This window comes from Pistacia vera, unplaced genomic scaffold (assembly GCF_008641045.1).
Source record: "Pistacia vera cultivar Batoury unplaced genomic scaffold, PisVer_v2 Contig297, whole genome shotgun sequence".
In the NCBI taxonomy this organism is placed as follows: domain Eukaryota; kingdom Viridiplantae; phylum Streptophyta; class Magnoliopsida; order Sapindales; family Anacardiaceae; genus Pistacia; species Pistacia vera.
This window is the reverse complement of record NW_022196109.1, coordinates 430,863-453,067: the sequence shown is the minus strand read 5'-3', so window position 1 is coordinate 453,067 and position 22,205 is coordinate 430,863. Positions and strand designations below refer to the sequence as shown.

At 35.2% G+C, this 22,205-nt stretch overlaps 1 protein-coding gene across 1 annotated transcript; it reads left to right on the top strand.

Moving 5' to 3' along the window:
• Positions 1–444: 444 nt before the first annotated feature.
• On the top strand, positions 445–18,384 carry LOC116135248 (probable methionine--tRNA ligase). The gene is made up of 17 exons (XM_031420943.1): positions 445–797; positions 887–1,031; positions 6,687–6,840; positions 6,920–7,075; positions 8,815–9,045; positions 9,212–9,355; positions 9,539–9,629; positions 9,752–9,858; positions 9,967–10,081; positions 10,900–11,018; positions 11,125–11,190; positions 11,925–12,053; positions 12,151–12,294; positions 12,415–12,535; positions 14,278–14,513; positions 14,658–14,759; positions 17,845–18,384. Exons 1-17 carry the CDS (start codon positions 674–676, stop codon positions 18,073–18,075), a joined length of 2,415 nt encoding a protein of 804 aa, XP_031276803.1. The 5' UTR covers positions 445–673; the 3' UTR covers positions 18,076–18,384.
• Positions 18,385–22,205: the final 3,821 nt, after the last annotated feature.

Below are 22,205 nucleotides of genomic sequence, written 5' to 3'. Positions count from 1 at the left end.
GCAATAAAACTACCATTTTATGTTTGGAATGAATTTAATAACCATGAAGTTTGAAATTCTTTACTAAATGACCATCACTCAAGCAATATAAGTTTATCGCTTAAGCGATGTAGACTTATATATAAACTTATCTCTTAAGCGATATGTTTAAAATTTAAATTGCTTAAGCGATAATGCATTTAAAACTTTATGACTATTTAATTCATTCTAAACTTGAAATAACGTTTTAATAATCTGTGCAAAATTTTTCCTCATCCAAATTCCTAATTATCTTACTTAGATGGCACTAAAAGTTAACAATGACACTAAAAATAAAAATAAAAATTACAAAGAAAAAAAATTACCATTAGCATGTTAAAACTAACAGAATTAAAAAGTAAATGAAAATGATTATAAAAAGTTAAACATAACAAAATAAAAAGTAACAATAATAAAACCCTTTCTTTTAAGAAGAAAGCGTCTTCCGTCTTCAGACACTCCTAATACAGCCGCCGCTCCATCCCTCTCCCACCCACCTCACCTTTCATGGCTGCAAACTAATTTTTCTCCGGTGCCGCTGCTTCTTTGCCATTCCCCGTGACCAAAACCTCAGAAGTTGCCGGAATAAGCAGAATTTGCAGTTTTTCCACTACTTGCATCATCTAACCTTTGTATAATCACTTGCGCACACAGTATGGGGAGCACTGGAGAGGATCAGACGGTCCCCAAGCTTCCGGTTCCGGGGAAGCGTAACATCCTGATAACCAGCGCCTTGCCTTATGTCAACAACGTTCCTCACCTCGGCAACATCATCGGCTGTACCAATTCTGTTTATATTTCTTTTTATTAAAAAAAAAAAATGCAATTTTTAGTGTTATTTGAGTTGTTCTGATGTTGGTATCTGCAGGCGTGTTGAGTGCCGATGTGTTTGCTAGGTATTGTCGTCTTAGAGGCTACAATGCTATTTACGTGTGCGGGACTGATGAATATGGTACTGCCACTGAGACTAAGGCCATGGAAGAGAATTGCTCTCCTAAAGAAATTTGTGACAAGTAAGTTTTCTTTTTCCAGTATAATTATGGGATATATGGTTTAAACTGGTTTACAATTTTTGTTTTATGTACCTGTAAATTTCATTTTCTTGCTATCAAGATTATTTGTCTACTACTAAAAGGGCTAGGTTTACTTCAAACAATGTTGATATTTACAATTTTTGTACTTCTATAATTTTCCTATTTGACGTGATGAATGATGTGATAATCAGAAATCAGGGCCTGTTAATGGTACACTCTATGTGCCTTAATTCACATTTGGGTCCACATTTAGTGCTTATGTAATTATAATTGATATTTCCAATCTCCACTAAAAATAAAAAAAATTGATCCTAGCTGGATTTGTGGATCATCAAACTGGAAATGATAACAGAACTTAAGGTCTATATGCTGTGGGAACTATCAATGCTAATTTTTTCTTTACTGCTGTAGTTTTTCCCTCACACATTGGCAAGGACGTGCTCTGTAGCCATTGCTGCTTATGAGTACATGTTGTTGAAGTGTATAATTCTATATTAGGATATTAGGATTGTAATCAATTTATATTAGGATATTAGGATTGTAATCAATTTATATTAGGATATTAGGATTGTAATCAATTTATATTAAGAACAAAATCTGTAAAATAGGAAGTTAGATTATTCATTTCCTGGATTAGTTCTTTATTTTCCTATGTATTGTTGTATTATTTTTCATCAATACACAAGTAATAAAACACACTATTAGTTCTCTCTGATTTTCACATGGTATCAGAGCTAGGTTGTAAGAAATTAAAAATTTTTTTTTCCGGTGACGATTAGGCGTCTCTCTCCAGTGGTTAGAACCTCCATTCGACCATGCATGTCTCATCGTCTCCATCTCACCGGCAGAACCTCACAAAGATCAACGTCATCAGCCGCTGCACACGCCTCCACACGCGGTGTTTCTTTCCGGCATATCCAACTCTGATCTCCTTTTCCGGCGAGTATCAATTCTCATTGCTGGAACTAGCTTGCTCAAAAGACGACGGTGAGCAAAACCCACAGGTTCTACTGCCTTCGACGTCAAACTCCAACAGCTTCACTGGATTCCGCCAGATCTTCTGTTGCTTTTTTTTTTTTGGACAACCTGTTGTGTTTCCGATCTGTTTGTTTGATCCGTGTTACCTCTGGTTCTGGTTTCCGATCAGATTTGCTAGTTATCATGGTTACTTCCAACTCAAGCTCCACTTCCAGTGGTTTTTCCTTCTTGTCTCTCCCACTAATCACCATTGATAAGTTGATTGGGAGTGTGAATTATTCTTCTTGGGTTGCCTCTGTTGAGTTATGTTGTACGGGTCAAGGTCTGGAGGATCACTTGACCACAAAGGCTGCTGACATCCCATCAAATAAGTCTTCCTAGATCAAAACTTATGCTATATTGTGTAGTCTATTATGGCAATCAATTGACAATAATCTACATCCCGTTTACAAAACATACCGCACATGTTGTGAGATATGGAGTCAAGTTAAACCATTATATACCAATGATATTCAACGCTTGTATTCCGTTGTGTCCAATCTCATTCATCTAAAACAACAGGATATAAGTATGTCAGATTTTCTTGGTAAGATGGCCTCCCTCAAGGCAGAGTACAATCTTCTCTAACCCGCTAGTAAATCTACTGCAGAAGATCTAGCACAACAAGACAAATTCTTCATGGTTCTAACCCTTGCTACTATTAGTCCTAATCTCACTCCTGTACGAGATCAGATTTTAGCTATCACTACTGTGCCATCTCTTAATGAAATATTTGCTATGTTACTTTGGGTTTCATCCCCAAGTACTGTCCCCAGTTCTATCGTTGTTGACTCTTCTACTCTGGCTTCTCAGTCTCAAACTACTTATAATGGAGAGCAGGGAGATCGTGGTCGAAGCAGACGACCCAAGTGTAGTTACTGTCATCGTTGGGGGCATACCAGGGAAAAATGTTACAAATTACATGGTCGCCTTACTTGGACCGCTAATGTTGCTTAGGCTGACCTTCGTTCTGACTCTTTTGAAGGACACACTCAGCCATCATTAACTCTCACTGGGGTTGATTATGAAGAATACCTCTAGTTTCAGGCAAATAAGCAGTCTTCTTCATCTATTGCCTCTATCACTCAATCAAGTAATTTAGTTGCATACCTTACTTAGTCTTCTTCTTTTGGACCTTGGGTTCTTGACTCGGGTGCCTCTGATCACATTTCTAATAACCCTCAATTACTTTCTCATTTAACTAATGTTGCATCTTTACCATACGTTACTTTAGCCAATGGCTCCAAAGCTGTTGTTAAAGCTGTAGGTCATGCCAAACCACTTCCATCCTTAGAATTAGACTCTGCTCTCTATATTCTCAATTGTCCATTTAATCTTGTGTTTGTCAGTAAACTTATCCGCTCTTTAAATTGTTCTATATCTTTTGATACTGACCCTGTTGTTATACAGGATTGAGGCACGACACAGATGATTGGCACAGGACATGAGTCACAAGGCCTCTATCATCTCCATCTACCATCTATAGCATGCACTGTCTCCGAATCACCAACACTCCTTCATAATCGTTTGGGTCATCCCAGTTTAGTAAAACTTAAAAAGATGCATCTTGGTCTATCTAATTTATTGTCTTTAAATTGTGAGTCATGTCAGCTTGGAAAACATTCTCGTAGCACCTTTCCAAAGCGTGTCAATAAACGGGTTGCGTCCTCTTTTGAGTTAGTTCATTCAGATGTGTGGGGACCTTGTCGTGTGTCATCTGTTTTAGGTTTTCAGTACTTTGTTACCTTTATTGATGATTACTCACGCTGCACTTGGTTATTCCTAATGAAAACTCGTTCCTAGTTATTTTCCATCTTTGAATCTTTTTGTGCAGAAATTAAGACTCAATTTAATTCTATTATTTGAGTATTATGCAGTGATAATGCTCGCGAGTATTTCTCTTATCCCTTTACTAAATTCATGTCTTCTCAGGGAATCCTTCATCAGCTCTCTTGTGCTTATACCTCGCAACAAAATAGGGTTGTTGAGCGTAAAAACAGACATCTCATTGAAACTGCCCGTACCCTATTTTTACATAATAAAGTCGTTTTCCTTTTTGGGCGGACGTTGTTTTGACCGCTTGTTTCTTAATAAATTGGATGCCCTCTTCTTTTTTCAAAGACAAGGTACCTCATTCCATTTTATTTCCTAATCAATCGTTGTACTCTATCCCTCCTCATGTCTCTGGGTGCACATGCTTTGTCCATGTTTTCCCTCCTGGTTAGGACTAACTGGCAACCAAATCTATTGAGTGTATTTTCTTAGGGTATTCACGTCTTCAGAAAGGATATAAGTGTTATTCTTCATCAACACATCGATATTTTCTCTCTGCTAATGTTGCGTTTTTTGAGTTGTCTCCATTCTTTTCTTCTTCTACCTTAGATTGTGAGTCAATAACCATGGTCCTTCCCATACCATACATTTGCCAATCTTCCGGAGTTTGTCATAGCCCCATGGTCTTCTACTACCCAGTCTCCCATTACAAACCATAGTCTTGTTCCATTTACAGGTACTAGTCCTGATCCGGTTAGTGTTCCTGAGGCTCCTGTCAATGGCAGTCTTGCTCCTGATTCCTCCAATGCCACGGTCCTCTCTCCTGATGATCAGTTTCCCATTGCCATTCGTAAAAGTATGCGGTCTACTCGCAACCCTCATTCGATCTATAATTTAAGTTATCATTGTTTATCTTCATCACATCATGCATTTGTGTCCATACTTCCTTCTGTTTCTGTCCTTTCAAATGTTCATGAGGCACTCTCTGATCTCGGATGGTGTCAGGCAATGGTTGATGAGATGACTGTTTTGCATCATAATCATACATGAGAGTTATTTCCATTACCTCCAGGACATTCGACTGCTAGGTGTCATTGGATTTACAAGGTCAAAGTTGGTCTTGATGGTCAGGTTGATCACTTAAAGACCCGATTAGTTGCCAAGGGCTACACTCAGATATATGGGATGGATTATTTTGATATTTTTTCCCCGATTGCTAAGATGCCTTTTGTCCACTTATTCTTAGCAATGGTTGTTGTCAACATTGGCCTTCGTATCAATTGGATATTAAGAATGCCTTTCTTCATGGTGAACTTTAGGAAGATATTTATATGGAGCAACCTCCTGGGTTTGTTGCTCAGAGGGAGTCTGCCTTGGTATGCAAACTTTGTCGTTCTTTATATGGTTTGAAACAATCTTCTCATGCTTGGTTTGGACAATTCAATACTATTATTCAAGAGTTTGGTATGATTCGGTGCGAGTTTGATCATTCTGTCTTTTATAGGCATACATAACTAGGGCAATGTATCTATCTGGTTGTCTATGTTGATGATATTGTCATTACAGGAAGTGATCAAGATGGTATTGAACAATTGAAAAAGCATTTATTAAGATACTTTCAGACCAAAGATTTAGGACTTTTTAAATACTTCCTTGGTATACAAGTTGCTTAGTCCAAATTGGATATGGTTATCTCTCAGAGAAAGTATGCACTAGATATTCTTGAAGAGACAGGAATGTCAGATTGCAGACCAATAGACTCTCCTATGAATCCTATTTTAAAACTCTTACTGGGATAGGGGGAGTCGCTGGCTGATCCTAGAAGATACCGAAGACTGGTTGGTAAACTTAATTATCTCAGTATCACACGACCTAATATTTCCTTTTCTGTTAGTGTTGTAAGTCAGTTTCTACAGCCTCCATGTGATAGTCATTGAGATACAGTTGTTCGGATTTTAAGGTAGATAAAGGGTGCACCAGGCAAAGGCTTGTTATATGAGAACAGGGGTAATTCACATATTGTTGGATATTCTGATGCTGATTGGGCAGGGTCTCCATCTGATAGACGTTCTATTTCAGGTTTTTGTGTTCTTATTGGAGGAAACCTAGTGCCTTGGAAAAATAAGAAGCAAGCTGTTGTTGCCCGATCAAGCGCAGAAGCTGAATATCGTGCGATGGCCTTAGCTACTTGTGAGCTCATTTGGTTAAAGCAATTGATCCAAGAGTTGAATTTTGTAGAAGTGTCACAAATGAAGTTACTCTGTGATAATCAAGCTGCTCTCCATATTGTCTCTAATCCAGTATTTCATGAGAGGACTAAGCACATAGAAATTGATTGTCATTTTATTCGGGAAAAAGTTATATTTGGTTGTATTACCACTAGTCATGTCTGTTCCAACGATCAGTTAGCAAACATCCTCACTAAATCTCTTAGGGGTCCGCGCATTGATTTTATCTTTAGCAAGCTTGGTGCATATGACTTATATGCTCTAGCTTAAGGGGGAGTGTTGAAGTGTATAATTCTATATTAGGATATTAAGATTGTAATTAATTTATATTAGGATATTAGGATTGTAATTAATTTATATTAGGATATTAGGATTGTAATCAATATATATTAAGAACAAAATCTGTAAAATAGGAAGTTAGATTATTCATTTCCTAGATTAGATTATTTGTTTCCTAGATTAGTTCTTTATTTTCCTATATATTGATGTATTATTTTTTATCAATACACAAGTAATAAAACACACTATTAGTTGTCTCTGATTTTCACACGTGATGATAAATTCCTGTTTGCAAGACTTTCTGTCATGTGTGTAATTGTGAATCGTGGCTTTATAGGTATCATGCAATTCATAAGGAAGTCTATAAATGGTTCAACATCAGTTTTGATGATTTTGGACGTACATCAACTGCACAGCAGACTGAAGTGTGCCAAGCAATTTTCAAGAAACTGTTGGAGAACAACTGGCTTGTTGAGAACACAATGCAGCAGGTACTCTTTTTCACTTGCATTTATATTTTCCATGATTTACTTAGACTCTTGTTTGACTTGAATTCCTTTGGCCATTTAGCCTTATTGTGATACATGCAAAAGGTTCTTAGCTGACAGACTAGTGGAGGGTACCTGTCCAACCGAAGGCTGTAATTACGAGTCTGCTCGGGGAGATCAATGTGAAAATTGTGGAAAGCTTTTGAATGCAATAGACTTGAAAGATCCTAAATGCAAGGTAATCATGGATTCTTCTCTATCAATGTATCATATTTATGTCTATCACCCAACATGACAAATTTTAAGTCATTTTACAATGAAATTGTTTTTATGCTGGCTAGAGAGATTTTGGTAGTAAGACATGTAGTGTAACCCAATACGTGTTAAGAGGCTTTAAGAGATCTCCATTATGGATTTCTTAAATTAATATTTCTAACCCACTATCTGCAACACTTGAGTTTGTGCAAAATTCTATTGTGTAAGTCTGTGGTAATTGTTAAATAAAAAATGAATGTTGCCATCTAATAGGAGTGGGCCTAAACCTTGGGTCAAGGGCCTAGGTGGTTGGGTAGAACTCACCTTGGAAAACTAGCTTGCCAAGGGACGGTGTCCAACTCCTTATAAACCACTTAACCCCTCCATTCCTTTCCAATGTAACCTTGGGCCCAAGGTGCGCCTACCATGTAGGCGCTACCACATGGGCGTAGGATCATGCTTCATTACCAATTGGTAGGAATGGACCTAAACCTTGGGTCAAGGTAGGGATGGGCACGGTCCGGGGCCGGGTCCCCTGTCTCCAGCTTTGGCCTGAAAGCCCAAGGGGATTCCCCGATCCCGGCCCGTAGCCCGTTCGGGGAATTTGGGGAATCCTCGAATAAAGCCCGTTCCCCAAAAGGGGAATTCGGGGAGTTTGGGGGGTTTTGTGTCTTCTTGTGTCCTTATTAGCATTTTCTCCAAATTATAATATACCATCCAAAAAGAAATTAAATCTATAATGATTTATTGATCTATTATAATCAATTAAACACCAAATGATATATTACACATGTATAACATATATATTATGTATTAATATATGATTATAGATAATAACATATTATGTATAATGTATAACATGTATATGTTATATGCATGATACTTATATACCATATATAATGTATAATGTACAATGTATAATGTATAATACATATACATTATATATATTACAAATATTTATAATGTTTTATTACATTTAATCTAGTTTTATTTATTACCTATTTGTATATGGTTTCATAAAATACTTACACAATTATAATTTGTTATTGTATAATATATGAATGATTTTCAAATATTAAAATTAATGTAGGTATATATAATATATATGATTGACTTTTTAATATATATATATACGGGCCAGGCTAGGCCGGGCCGGGGACAAAACAGGGCCGAGCCGGGGCAAGACCTATCCTGGCCTTGGCCGGTCCCGGAATTTCAAGACTAATTTTGGGCTCGATTCTGGCCTAAATCCCGAATGATTCGGGAAAACTCTGCCCCGTTCGGGGCGGGGCAAGGCAGGGTCGGATTTTGTGCCCATCCCTAGGTCAAGAGCCTAGGTGGTTGGTTAGAACTCACCTTGGAAAACCGGCTTGTCAAGGGAGGGTGTCCATCTCCTTATAAACCACTTAACCCTTCCATTCCTTTCCAATGTGAGATCCTAACACCATCTAAGTTGTAGTTACCTGAAAAAGTGAAATTGTGTGTTGAAGTTTTGGACTGAAATTGGGTCTGCATTTTGTTGGTATTTCTCGTTGAGTTCCTATTTATTTTCATTTTCATTTTTTTTTTAACAAACCGAATATTATTTTTGCTGAACATTACATGACAAAAAAGCCACAAGGAAGAATGTTAAAGCATATGCTTTTAATATATAAAAGACCTGGAAATGTGGTGTGTTGTCCAATCGTATGTTCTTGGCATCTAACCTTGTTATAAAAACAGGTCTGTAGGAACACTCCACATATTCGTGATACAAACCACTTGTTTCTTGATCTTCCTGCGCTAAAGGATAAATTGGAAGAGTATATCAACAATATGTCAGTGGCTGGATCTTGGAGTCAAAATGCTATTCAAGCAACATATGCATGGCTTAAAGAAGGGCTGAAAGTAAGATGCATTACCAGGGATCTTAAGTGGGGGGTTCCAGTTCCTCATGAGAGATTTAAGGAAAAGGTAAGATAAGATAATCATTAGGTATCACACATGGTTATTTTGCAATACTGCTTGATTGTGATTTTGTTTATAGTTCTTTTTATTTGGATTATGTGCATACCTTTTGGCTGCAAGAGCTCTAGGAGATTGATTATTTATGTTACTAATTTCTGTCTTGCAATGATAGGTTTTCTATGTTTGGTTTGATGCACCTATTGGGTATGTCTCAATCACTTCATGCTACACCCCTGAGTGGGAGAAGTGGTGGAAGAATCCTGAAAATGTAGAGCTGTTTCAATTTATGGGAAAGGATAATGTGCCATTTCACACAGTAAGTGTTTTTTCTTCAAATTTCTTTTAAATCTTGCTAGAAGTAGATAAGATGCTCATGGTTCAAGTTTGTAGTTATTTCTTTTAACTGATGAAGTTATATTAAATAATGATGGAGATCGTATCTTATTTGTGATGTGTAGCTTAAGTTTTTAATTATTGGCATACTATGTTAATATTTCAGGTGATGTTTCCTTCTACGCTTCTTGGGACTGGTGAAAACTGGACTTTGATGAAGACTATCAGTGTCACTGAATACTTAAATTATGAAGCTGGTTAGTTAACCATCTGATTTGGGTTACCCAATTTTAAATGGCTGTTGATTTGATGAACGAAAAATGCTTTTCCAAATCATGTTTTTCTTTTTTTATTTGTCTTAGAATTGTTGTCTCTGTAGGCAAATTTTCCAAGAGCAAAGGTGTAGGAGTTTTTGGTAATGATGCAAAGGACACAAACATTCCTGTAGAAGTATGGAGATATTACTTGCTAACTAATAGGCCTGAGGTATCTGTTGTTACAATATCGTTTATGATTCTTTCATTTATTGATGTTATTACTTTCTGACCTTAGTGTATGAATTATTGCTAACTATAGCAATTTTTTGTGGGTTAGGTATCTGACACATTATTTACGTGGGCTGACTTGCAAGCGAAATTGAACAGTGAGTTGCTAAATAATTTGGGCAACTTCATCAATCGAGTTTTGAGTTTCGTTGCTAAACCTACAGGTTAGTAAGCTATTCAACATTTAAGCCTTTTATTATGAAATATTTGCGGCTGGGTTAGCTACTTAATTTGATTTTGACCTTCTTCCAAAACTATTTAATCGTAGAAGTATTTTATTTTATTATTGTTTGTGAAACTGTTTGGAAGTCAAAGTCATGCCACACTGCTCCCTTTATGTTTATTTTATTTTTCTCAAATTGTTAAATGTACTTATTAGTTATCTGTCAGTCACTTCAATGAAGATGGTCACATTTATTTTGGAATGATCTTGGTGCAGAGTTTTATAATTTATTATTTTTCTTGATTTGTTTTGACAATGTAATGTAGGCAATGATAAGTCAAATTTTTTTTTTATAGTTAAAGTCCTATTAATTTTCAATTTTATTTATGAATTTTTTTTAGTTTAATATTTTTATTATTATTTAGGATTCATGTTTTGTTTTGTTTGGTAGTCTAAAAAGGTTTAGGATTTGTTAGCTATGAGGAGGCTTGTTATTTCATGACTTAGGCAAAAGTTCAAAAATAATTTATTAAAAAATTTCCTTTTGGAATTATTCTGTTGAGGATTCTACATTCTTCTGATGGATTCAACAGTTATTTTAGCTCGTAGGAATGAATCACCACTAAAACATTATCTACCCAACCGTTGCATCACAATATCCGTTTATTTGGAAAACTTGGATGTCTACTTTATGGAGTTAAGAATGGTTTAAATGTTTGATATATTACTATAAGATATGTGTTGAACTGGACTATGGATTTTATCCACGAGTTTCCTTGTCATTTTAAACAAGAATATAAATTTGTTTCATGTTTGAAGGTCAAGGATATGGTTCTGTTGTTCCTGATGCTAATGGTGCCAAGTCGCATCTGTTGACAAAGACATTGGCTGAAAAAGTTGGTAAACATGTGGAGCAATATATAGAAGCCATGGAGAAGGTGACTGATAGTTTACTACATAGGTGTTGTAGTTACTACAACTCTTCTGTCCAATTGTTCTTGCATTTGTTTAAGTGCTTGTTTGCTTGTTTGCCTGTTTATGTAGGTTAAACTAAAGCAAGGGCTAAAAACTGCAATGAGCATTTCAAGTGAGGGGAATGCATATCTTCAAGTAAGTCTGCACAGGTTCATGATTGTCTTCGTAAAGCGTTAGATCCTAGTTAGATGGGTTCTTTTTGTTGTAGTGGATACGTGATCCACTGTTTGTGTGTTTGGTTTAACAATGATAAATAGCTTTACATTTCTTATAAAAAAAAAAAGAACAAGAAAGCCTGGAAGACTTTGAATTTCTGATTTTAGGCTTGTTCACGTGTGCGTGTGTGTGTGTGTGTGATAGACCTCCTATCAATAAGGTCTACAAGTTAAAAGGGTGAAAAAGGGCACGAAGGGGCAGAGAGGGGTAAAGGAGAGTTTGTTATGAGAATTGTAAAAAGAGAGTTTGTTATGGGAATCTCCATGTGGCTGAGTGGTTGTTAGGGTAGGGATAATTAGTAGGGTATTTAGTATATATATATATATATATGAGTATTAGTCTGGGGTGAGGGGTAAGTAATTTTTTAAGGGATTATCAATGGAGGCTCCTAGCTCCTTGAACTGCTGGGGATTATCTGGTTACTGAGTCTGCTGTTTATTCCGATTTGCACCTCTTTTCTTGCTTAATACAATTTTTTATTACCATTAGGATTGCTTGTTATCTTGTTTGTCTGTTCTTTTGTGTGTTGTGCTTGGGATTTGGTTCTGTTTATCAGGTACTTCTATCAGTGTGCTTGCTATCATAAATCTCTGTTGGGTGCTTATTGAATTAGTATAGTGACACTAATGCCTTCTGTAAATGATGCCATTTAGGAAAGCCAATTCTGGAAGCTTTACAAGGAAGACCAACCTTCTTGTTCTATTGTTATGAGAACTTCAGTGGGTCTAGTACATCTTCTAGCATGTTTGTTAGAACCATTTATGCCGTCCTTTACGGTTGAGGTAATATAGTTGACTTTCAGATCTACATGCATATATGTTCAATTTTACTACTGATTCCTCATACAAAGACTTTTTCTCTTTTTGATTGCACTTGAAGGTATTTAAGCAGCTTAATTTGCAACCTGAAAAGCAAGTTTCCCTTTGTGATGAAAAGGGGGAAATTGATAGGGCAAGAAGACCTTGGGAAATAATCCATGCTGGTCATAAAATTGGGACGCCAGCACCATTATTCAAAGAATTGGTATTTCTTATTATGCCAAATTTCTTTAATTGGTTCTTTTTCTCTCTGGTGATAAGTTTGGTTTGCTTATCTTTCTTCCTTTTGATTCGTACTCAATTAGTCAAATTAACTGATGTCCAGAAAGACGAAGAAGTGGAAGAATTTCGGAAGAAGTTTGCTGGAAGTCAAGCTGATAGGATTATTAGGGAAGAAGCGGAAGCTGCTAAAGTTGCTGCACAACTGAAGAAAACAAAAGTTTCAGGTTACATTAAAGTTTATTTATTAAATATTTCATATTACTTGTTTTATTTTTTGCTAATTCATTTATTTTTTTATTGGATGAATCTAGTGCCATAATCATGGTACGTAAGTATCAATGCCTTTCTTCTTGTTACTTATGATTACCATCCTGACATGAGATCATACCTATTCTTGTTTTTACAAGTTTTGAGTTCAATATCACAAGGTTAACACTTCCACATTACAAGTAATGAGTATTGCAATTATAACATTTTGCTGGAATCAGTACCTTCAAGTGATTAAAGTTTCTTGATTTCTTATTGGATACCTACTGGTGAAGTTACCATGGGCTGATACTGTTGAAGTGCGGGCAGGATATGTTGATTTGTATAAGGTGTATATCTTTCTGGAGTTGAGGAATTTTTTTTTTTTTTTTTTTTTTGTCTGGATCTTGACCAAGCACACTTAACGCAAACTTTTTATTTTGGAAAGTTTTCTTGAATTAAGTTCTCAGTTCTCCTGATAATTGGATATCTTTGTCTGTAAAAGAAGAATTTTTTTTCCGAGTGTAGAGCTAACACATGTATGTCAAATGCTTCTTCAAGCTTGCTGTTGTTTTATGAACAAAAATTCAATCTGTTGTAACAGCTCATAAAAAAAATCAAAGAAAAATGATATTGCCTAAGAAGACAATTCTTTTAATTTCAACTCTTGAAGCAGTAGCATAAGCTTATTTAATAGGTTAAGGTCAAAGTGTGTAGTTCTTTTACCATAAAAGTTATGTCTACAGCCATTTGCATTTATTTAATATGTTATATGGTAGGATGGAAATAAGAGGATGATAGGATGGAAGAAGGTAGGGAAGGGGATGGAGATCCATCTTTTGTATACTTGTTTGTTAGAAGAGAACAGAAGAGAAGGATAGGGAACAGTCAGATGAATCCAAGAGGTTAAGGTCAAAGTGCTTAGTGGTTTTTTTTTTTTTGTTTCTTCCCAACTTTGGACAACAAGAATTAAGATGAATTATAAGAGATGCTATTGCTTCAGAATCCTTTCCTGTCAATTCTTTCAACCAAGGAAGTGTGCTCTGCCCCTTGTCTTTTCATTTGTCTGATTTTCTTGATTTTACATCCTTCTTCTGAACAAGTGTGTGAGGAACACATATTAATCACGTTATGATGTGTCTTGGTGTTCTTTAATCATCATACTTGCTATGCAGAATTTTTTGAAACTGAAAATGAGCTAACAATAGGGGGATTAGCTTGTCATAAATAAGAAATTGCAGCTCATTTATACCTAATTTATGGAATTTTTCCAATCCCCTTACAAGTCAAGGACATTCATTCACTTGAGAGTGAAAGAGTAGGGGAAAGAGAGGGGAATTGGAAACATGTGCCAGCCTTGTTTGGTTTCTCCGAACCTTTCTTGAAAGAGTAAAAGAGTCTAAGTTTATAAGAGAGAATATTAGAATCCTTGCCATTTGATTTCTTATGCTTATTTTTCTCAATCTGCTCATTAGGAGAAACAAAGTAAATTAAGATATCTTATCCAAAATTAGGTAATATAAATTAAAATGTCTAAAAAAGGAATTGGTTGTGAAAAAGAGCACTCTATTGGCAAAATTGCATCACATATCAGTCACTATCACATAATAACAAGATTGATAAAAGTACTAATTTGTCCCATTTTTGTTATTGAAAATGTAACATCTTTTACTGGTTAATGTTAACTTTTTCTATCTGTCCTTTACATTGTTTGTTACAGATGGAAGTGGAAAGAAACAACGGCCAACAAAATCTGCATCTGAAGCCAAACCTAAGACTACTGTTGAACCAGAAATTTCCATTGCAAGGCTTGATATACGTGTTGGCAAAATTACAAAAGTTCAGAAGCATCCTGATGCTGATTCTTTGTACGTTGAAGAAATTGATGTGGGTGAAGGACAGCCTCGGACTGTAGTTAGTGGCCTTGTCAAGTATATACCTCTTGAAGAAATGCAGGTTTTGTCCTATGCTCTTGCTGATCATAGTTATACACACTTTCTTATACATATTTGTTCTTTTTTTTTTTTTTCCTTGGAATGCCTCTTGTTGATGTTCATGAAAGTGGACAATACTTTATTTGCTGTAATGATTCTTGAGCAGGAGAGAATGGTCTGTGTTCTTTGCAATTTAAAACCAGCAGCCATGCGAGGAATTAAATCACATGCAATGGTCCTCTGTGCTTCCAGCAGTGATCACACCAAGGTAAGCAGAGACGCGAATATTTGTGAAAAATATTGGCATCATTCCTGCTCATAATATTGTTTTGTATGCACTGCATTAAATGACAGAAAATCATTATAGAGATGGACTGCATGCTTTAATTTAGGCTACTGCATTTGATGCAAAATTACTTTTTCTTTTTTCCTTGCAAAAAGGGATTGCACTTTTGATTCTGTTTGACATATTTGGATCTTAATTAACAATGGTCTGTACTAATTGCTTTTTCTTAAAATTTAGAACATGTTTACATGCATATATAGATTAATAACCTCTTGTTTGTGCACAAATTAGGGATAAGATGATGGTGCTACGATAAAAGCACTTTAAATGGCTTTGATTGCATTTAGATAAATATTATCTAAAGATGCATTAAGCATATGTAGTATCAACTGTTGACAGTACGTTATTCTAATGGTTCTTTGGACAAATTTTAACAATTTTTTAACCATTAGATTAAGAGTTTTCTATAGTTGATAGTACAATATGTTGTGTATAATTAATTCACTTTGAGGATTGACGTATCTTAGGTATAATATTAACTGTTATAGTTGGATAGATCTAGTGATCCACATTGTTTTAAGAAGGATTACCTACAAAATTTCTAATATGAATTTTCTATTTGTATATTAGATGACGTGGATAAGTAGATTTTAGAGAAACATATCTGATTAACATAATTAGGACTATACATCTTCCTCAAACCCCCTCCCCCCTCCCTCCTTCAGCCATCTCATTTCACAGTATGCAGAAATGGAGAAGGTTTTATTTTCCAATTTTTTGAAACTTTTTAGTTCAAGTACTTGCTTTTCTCTTACAATTAACCTTTCACTGCCACTACAAGTAAAAGTCATTCAACAACCAAAATTGGAACACAAAGATGTGTGTACCATGTCTGTTTATTTATTTATTTTTGATAAGGCAAAAAAAAAAAAAAAATTAAAAATTAAAAAAAAATAAAATGAACTTAGAATACTGATTTGAGCTAGAAGTGCACAAAAAGACGGGGGCAAATACAGCATCTTCACTGCAAGAGCCCTCTAAAACAATGCTAACTCGTTAAAAAAAAGCTAAGCCACCAACAGTTGAACACTTTTCTAAAGTGATTTCCAATCCTCATGCTTACCTTTGTCGAAAGTTCTTTTATTTCTCTCTATATTATGCTTGTACCTGGCATGTAAAGAAAAAAAGTATCCTTCTCAAATTCTTTATTTGACATATCAGCCAGGTCTCTCCTCACCTAACTTTCTAAACAAACATACCTTTGAGACCTCTCCATCCTACTCCAACCATCCACCACCAAAGTGAATAAGAGGGAAGACAAAAGGATCCTCAATCTCAATTTACTGGAAGCCTAAAAAATCCTCTCAATCTTCCATTTGTAAAGATTGAAACATTAGTAGAAATTAAACTTAATCTATTCTCCATCTCTAACCAAAACCTTTTGACTCCCAAACAGAGCATAGAAAACCCCATTCCGAATGATCATTGACTTTCTCAAAATCAATTAGTAACCATGCCCTCCTCTGTAACTCTACACTCTACCTCATTAGCCACCAAAACAACATCAAGAAGTTGTCCATATTTATTGATAGCAGACCAGTTTCTACTAATTATCTCCTGCAGCTCCTCTTTCAATCTGAGAAACAAGACTTTAGCTATCACCTTTAAAAGGCTTGTATCTAGACTGATGGGTCTAAAGCCATCAACGATAAATGAATCCTTTTTATTTATCACACCACTCTTATGAAATTCTTGGAGAACTTTGAAGATCTTCCTTCATAGTATCCCAACAAGCATGATAAAACCCCATAGAAAAGCCATCTGGACCTTGAGTTTTCTCATTTCGTGCTAAAACTTTGTGTTTCTTGATTGCTTAAATTCCAAGAGGTCTTTCTAACCACACCATCTTACTTTAAAATATTAGATACCACTCTTATGAAATTCTTGGAGAATTTAGAGTCTTCCTTCACAATATCCCAACAAGCATGATAAAAATCCCTAGAGAAGCCATCTGGTCCCCTAGATTTCTCATTTTTTGCATTCAAAAACTTCTTTTCTGATTTCTTCAATCACAAGAGGTATTTCTAACCACACCATCTTATTTTTGCAATTTGGATTCCAATCCAAACCTTGTAATCCAGGTCTAGAAACATTCTCTCTCTATACCGATTCTGGAAAAAAGCTAAACAGATCCCCTTTCAATTTTGACGATGTGTCCATCTCCCACCTCTAATCTACTAATAAGCTTTCTTGCAATTCACCATACTAGGCAACAATGTAGAAACATTGTCACCTAGCTTAGCCCAAAAAACCTTTGTATGCATTATTGCAGTTGTTGAATTTTAACTACTCTTGCAATCTTATTGAAACTGGTTGACCATTAACACATTTGTTTTGTCAAATTGTATTTTTCATATGGTTTTACTTCTTAGATTTTTAAGAGAAAATCAATTGTTTGAGAGGAGAGATTGTTTAAGAAAATATGAAAACTCAAAGCCTGTGGCAGTTATGCATATATATTGAATGGGATAAGATGGTCAAAGTAGAAAGTCGTTTTGAATGCAAATACTTTTGAGGAGAGAAAATGCAAATACTGAGAAAATAGTCCGTGGTTCTTATGTACATTGAATTGCCTTTTAAAATCTGCTTGTCTAAGCCTTTGATTGATCTCTAATCTAAAGGGTAAAATTGGTGTTAAGATGATTTTGATCAGTCCTTTATGTATGAGAGTTAGGTTCAATAGTCTATTTGATTTAAAACAAGTTTTGCACTCATTATTAATCATTACGTTATAATATATTAATATTAATAGCCAAGATTAAAGTTGACACGGAAGTCTCGTCTTAAAACAGCTAACAAACTTGTCTTTTGTCATACTAATAAATGTTGTAAATTCTCTTTCCTTCCTTCTCCAATACTCAAGTGTCTTCACAATTCTGTTTAAAACAAAATCTGCTCTCTTTTTTGCACTTTTTACCAGAGTCTCTCCTCAAACTATTCCTTTGTCATTTAAGTCTTTTCACCACTGAAGAAGATGCAGATTTGATTGTAGCTGGTTCACTTTCAGGTTGAATTGGTTGAGCCGCCAAAGTCGGCAAAAATTGGAGAGAGAGTTACATTCCCTGGGTTTGAGGGCGAGCCTGATGATGTCTTAAACCCTAAGAAAAAGGTCTGGGAGACGGTGCAAGTTGATCTGCACACAGATGCACAACTGGTGGCCCACTATAAAGATATTCCGTTCACTACATCAGCTGGTGTTTGCACTGTTTCGTCCATCCAAAGCGGGTCAATTAGGTAGAGAGATAAGTTTGAATCAAGCAGCAACAACTTTCTTGCCATGTTTTTGACTTCTTATTACTATTCTATTTAATGTAATATTCGCCATTGTTAACAATCTGCTCTAAATTGACTATTTGAGCTGAAATGATAAGAAACTTTTGGGGAAAATTAGCTCAATTTGTTTGCTAATAAGTGTAAGGCTCTAGTCGATCAAAGAATAAGATTAAGAAGCGAAAATTTTGAGTCTTGCTTTGATACCATGTTAGCACACAAAGAGTAGAGTATTTTGGGAAAGAAAGCTTAGCTCGTGTATTACTTCACTATCAGTCTTAAGTCTTGTACAGTGGTTAAAGACCTTTTAACAAAAATAACAGTATAGCTGTTTACCAACTTACTAGCAATATACAACTAGCTAACTACAGTTAGTATTTAGCTCAACCAATCTGATGTTAAAAAAACTTACAAACTTAGAGTACATCTCATTATTTCTCCAATAATCACCATTCAAATGATGTGTTGATTGAGTAAGTGATTTATGATATGTATCTCTTGAGATATACATCATAAATTGAGTGAAAACTACGTATACATAAAGGTCAACTATGAAATCTAGATAAAATTTTACAATTTTTAAGAGAGCTAGAACTATTAAACTTTAATTTTTTGTTTGGACCTGAAATGGAGTATCAAACATTAGAATTCAATTTTCAATCAAGAAATTAGAGCTTCGGTGATAAAATCTGTAAATTGGATTTAGCATAACTAAGTGAAATCAAACACCCTAACAATTTTTATCATTATTTGATTCATTGTGATATTGAGTCTTGCATTAATTTCATTTTTATTCATTAATTCTTAATTCTTAATTAGCTTGTTAATATTCAATCATTCTATTTATTAATTCTTCAATTAGTATTTTAAATAGAGAATTCAGTAATTAATGACACTTTCTTTGTGAGAATGATACTCTATTTATCATTTTATTATTTTTAGACACTAGTGCACTTGCAAAACAAACAAATACGCACCATCATCCTTAAAGATAAAATCTTTTTCATGCTACACCTGAAACTTATATTTATGATGAGTTTTAACTTTTAATCCATTTATCTTATTCCTATGCTTTTAATCCATCTTTCTTCTCCCTCGCTGCACCTCCCCACAACCCCACCTGTAGCCACAACAGGCTTCACAAGACCACCCCATCTTCGTTCGAGACTGTCACTGCGAGATCAAGCCTTGCGAGGTCACCACTATGGTAATGGCGAGGCCGCGACAGCGCGAGCCATATTCCAATTACCAAATTTTTTGTTTGAATTTCAATTTGTTGGTGTTTGATTTGTCATAATTTTATGTTACGGTGGATTGAAATTGTTTTGAGAAGGCCTGAAGAGATTTTTTATTTGTTGGGGTGAACTAACGAATGTCAATAATTTTTGTTTATTGTTGCTAGATGGCGGTGAAATTGTTTTGTGATCTTAATCTGATGTGGTGTTAGATTTTTTTTTTTTTCTTTTGGTAAACAGGCTAGTTTGTATACACCTCAACTAATCCCGAGAGTTTATTGAACATCTTGTAAACCCAAAGGATTAGGTAAATCACAATATTATTGTGGTAGGTAATCCTAAGGTTTGAACACAAGAACTCAAAAAATGAAACAAACATCTTAACTATAAAGTCAACCCCTTGGGGTTATGTGGTGTTGATTTAGCTTTAAGGGTTTAGCGGTAGGGGGTCACAGTGATGATTTAGGATGGGCTTCGGTGGGAGCATGGTAAGGTTTAGGAGGAGTGAGGACTCTGTGTTTGGTAGAGTATTTAGAATAGTATTTTTGAAAAAGTTAAGTTGGATTGTTATTACGAGAATAAAATTTTAATTTGAAAATGTGTTTGGTAAATTTTTGGAAAACATTTTCTGAAAATATTTAGATTATTTTTTAATTCCTTACATTTGTTAATTTTTTCATGGTAACCAGGACCCACATTTCTCTCTCCTAACCGGCCTTTTTCCCATTTTCTTAATTGAAATTCACTAAAAATAATGAACTAATGNCACTTGCAAAACAAACAAATACGCACCATCATCCTTAAAGATAAAATCTTTTTCATGCTACACCTGAAACTTATATTTATGATGAGTTTTAACTTTTAATCCATTTATCTTATTCCTATGCTTTTAATCCATCTTTCTTCTCCCTCGCTGCACCTCCCCACAACCCCACCTGTAGCCACAACAGGCTTCACAAGACCACCCCATCTTCGTTCGAGACTGTCACTGCGAGATCAAGCCTTACGAGGTCACCACTATGGTAATGGCGAGGCCGCGACAGCGCCAGCCATATGCCAATTACCAAATTTTTTGTTTGAATTTCAATTTGTTGGTGTTTGATTTGTCATAATTTTATGTTACGGTGGATTGAAATTGTTTTGAGAAGGCCTGAAGAGATTTTTTATTTTTTGGGGTGAACTAACGAATGTCAATAATTTTTGTAGTTTGGTAGAGTATTTAGAATAGTATTTTTGAAAAAGTTGAGTTGGGTTGTTATTACGAGAATAAGATTTTAATTTGAAAATGTGTTTGGTAAATTTTTGGAAAACATTTTCTGAAAATATTTAGATTATTTTTTAATTCCTTACATTTGTTAATTTAGCTAAACACCCCTTACAATAAAAGTTTTAAAATTAACAAAAAAATCCCCATCCACCCATCAAATGCATGGATTTGGCCAAAAAATACTAGATCAGTGTACAACCGGTCACATCTAGTCGGTCGTGTGTCCACCTTTCGGCGGTGTTGACTGACTGGTTGTCGGGAATATGTGGGTAGGTGGGAGTGTTTTTGTCAATTTATAAAATTTTATTGTTGTGGGTATTTAGTTAAATAACAAACCTAAGAGGTTAGAAAAATCTAAATATTTTGAGTTAAATAGAATATGATTAAATTTTGAAAATAGTGAAATAAATGTATTTTGAATAGGATTTGATAGGATAGTTATTTGAATAGGGAAACAAACACAACCTATAGTTTTTCTGAGGTAGGGATAAATTGGTCATTTTGTTAGTTTGACTTAGCCAGATCAATAATAATGCGATGACACACCACCGACAGGGGATAATTTGTTATCTCTGGTACCTAGGTGATAAATTACTTTTCAAGTATACCTAAGTGACAAAATTGATTAAACTCTAAAAAGGTACCAAATTTGTCGCCTCATCCCAGAAAACCCTTTCGAATTACCTTTTATTTTTATTTTGTTATAAAAACAAAAAGAGAATAATTAATGTTTAATTCAAAATATTAATTTTTTCATGGTAACCAGGACCCACATTTCTCTCTCCTAACCGGCCTTTTTCCCATTTTCTCAATTGAAATTCACTAAAAATAATGAACTAATGAAGCAACAAAGATTTACAATTTTGTATGTAAAGAAAATGAAAACAAACCGCACAAATCATAAGCTGAGTACTGCCTTAATAACTTATAGGGTGTGTTTGGTTGGGGGTAATCCCCCATTACTAAAGATGGCAATGGACTTGGAACTTTCAGGTACCCGGCCCGACCCTTCTTGAAAAAGCTAGGCTTTACCTGGTGTTAGCAGGTTTGGGCTTAGGCCTAGGATTGATTTTAAGGCTCGCCCTTGGGTACGGGTCGGGCATGCGTATGTCTTCAGTCCGGGCCCAGCCCGACAATTTTACTATTAATTTACTAAATTACCCTTATACTATATATTTAATTACAGAATTACCCTATTTATATATATAAAAAAATTGAAATTTATTAATATTTAAAAATTCACATTATAAAAAGGGGTGGGCTTGGGCCGAGACTGAGATTATAAAAAGCCCATTGGGCCAAGCTTGGGCTTTACCCGTCATCTCCATGACGAGCCCAGGCCGGGACTAGGCCTTTGTCATGGGGTCAGACTAGGGTCCGAGCCAAGGGGTACCTGGTCCTGGCCCGATCCATTGCCATCTCTACCCATTACTGAGGTAAAGTCATCTTATATTACTTGATTATCATAATTGATTGTCAAGTAATATAAGATTCCGGTAATCTTTCAAAACCAATAGTAAATAATATTGGTTATATAGGAAGTAATCTGATCACCTCCATTTTCTTAGGTATTTTAAGACTAATTAGTAATCTTAA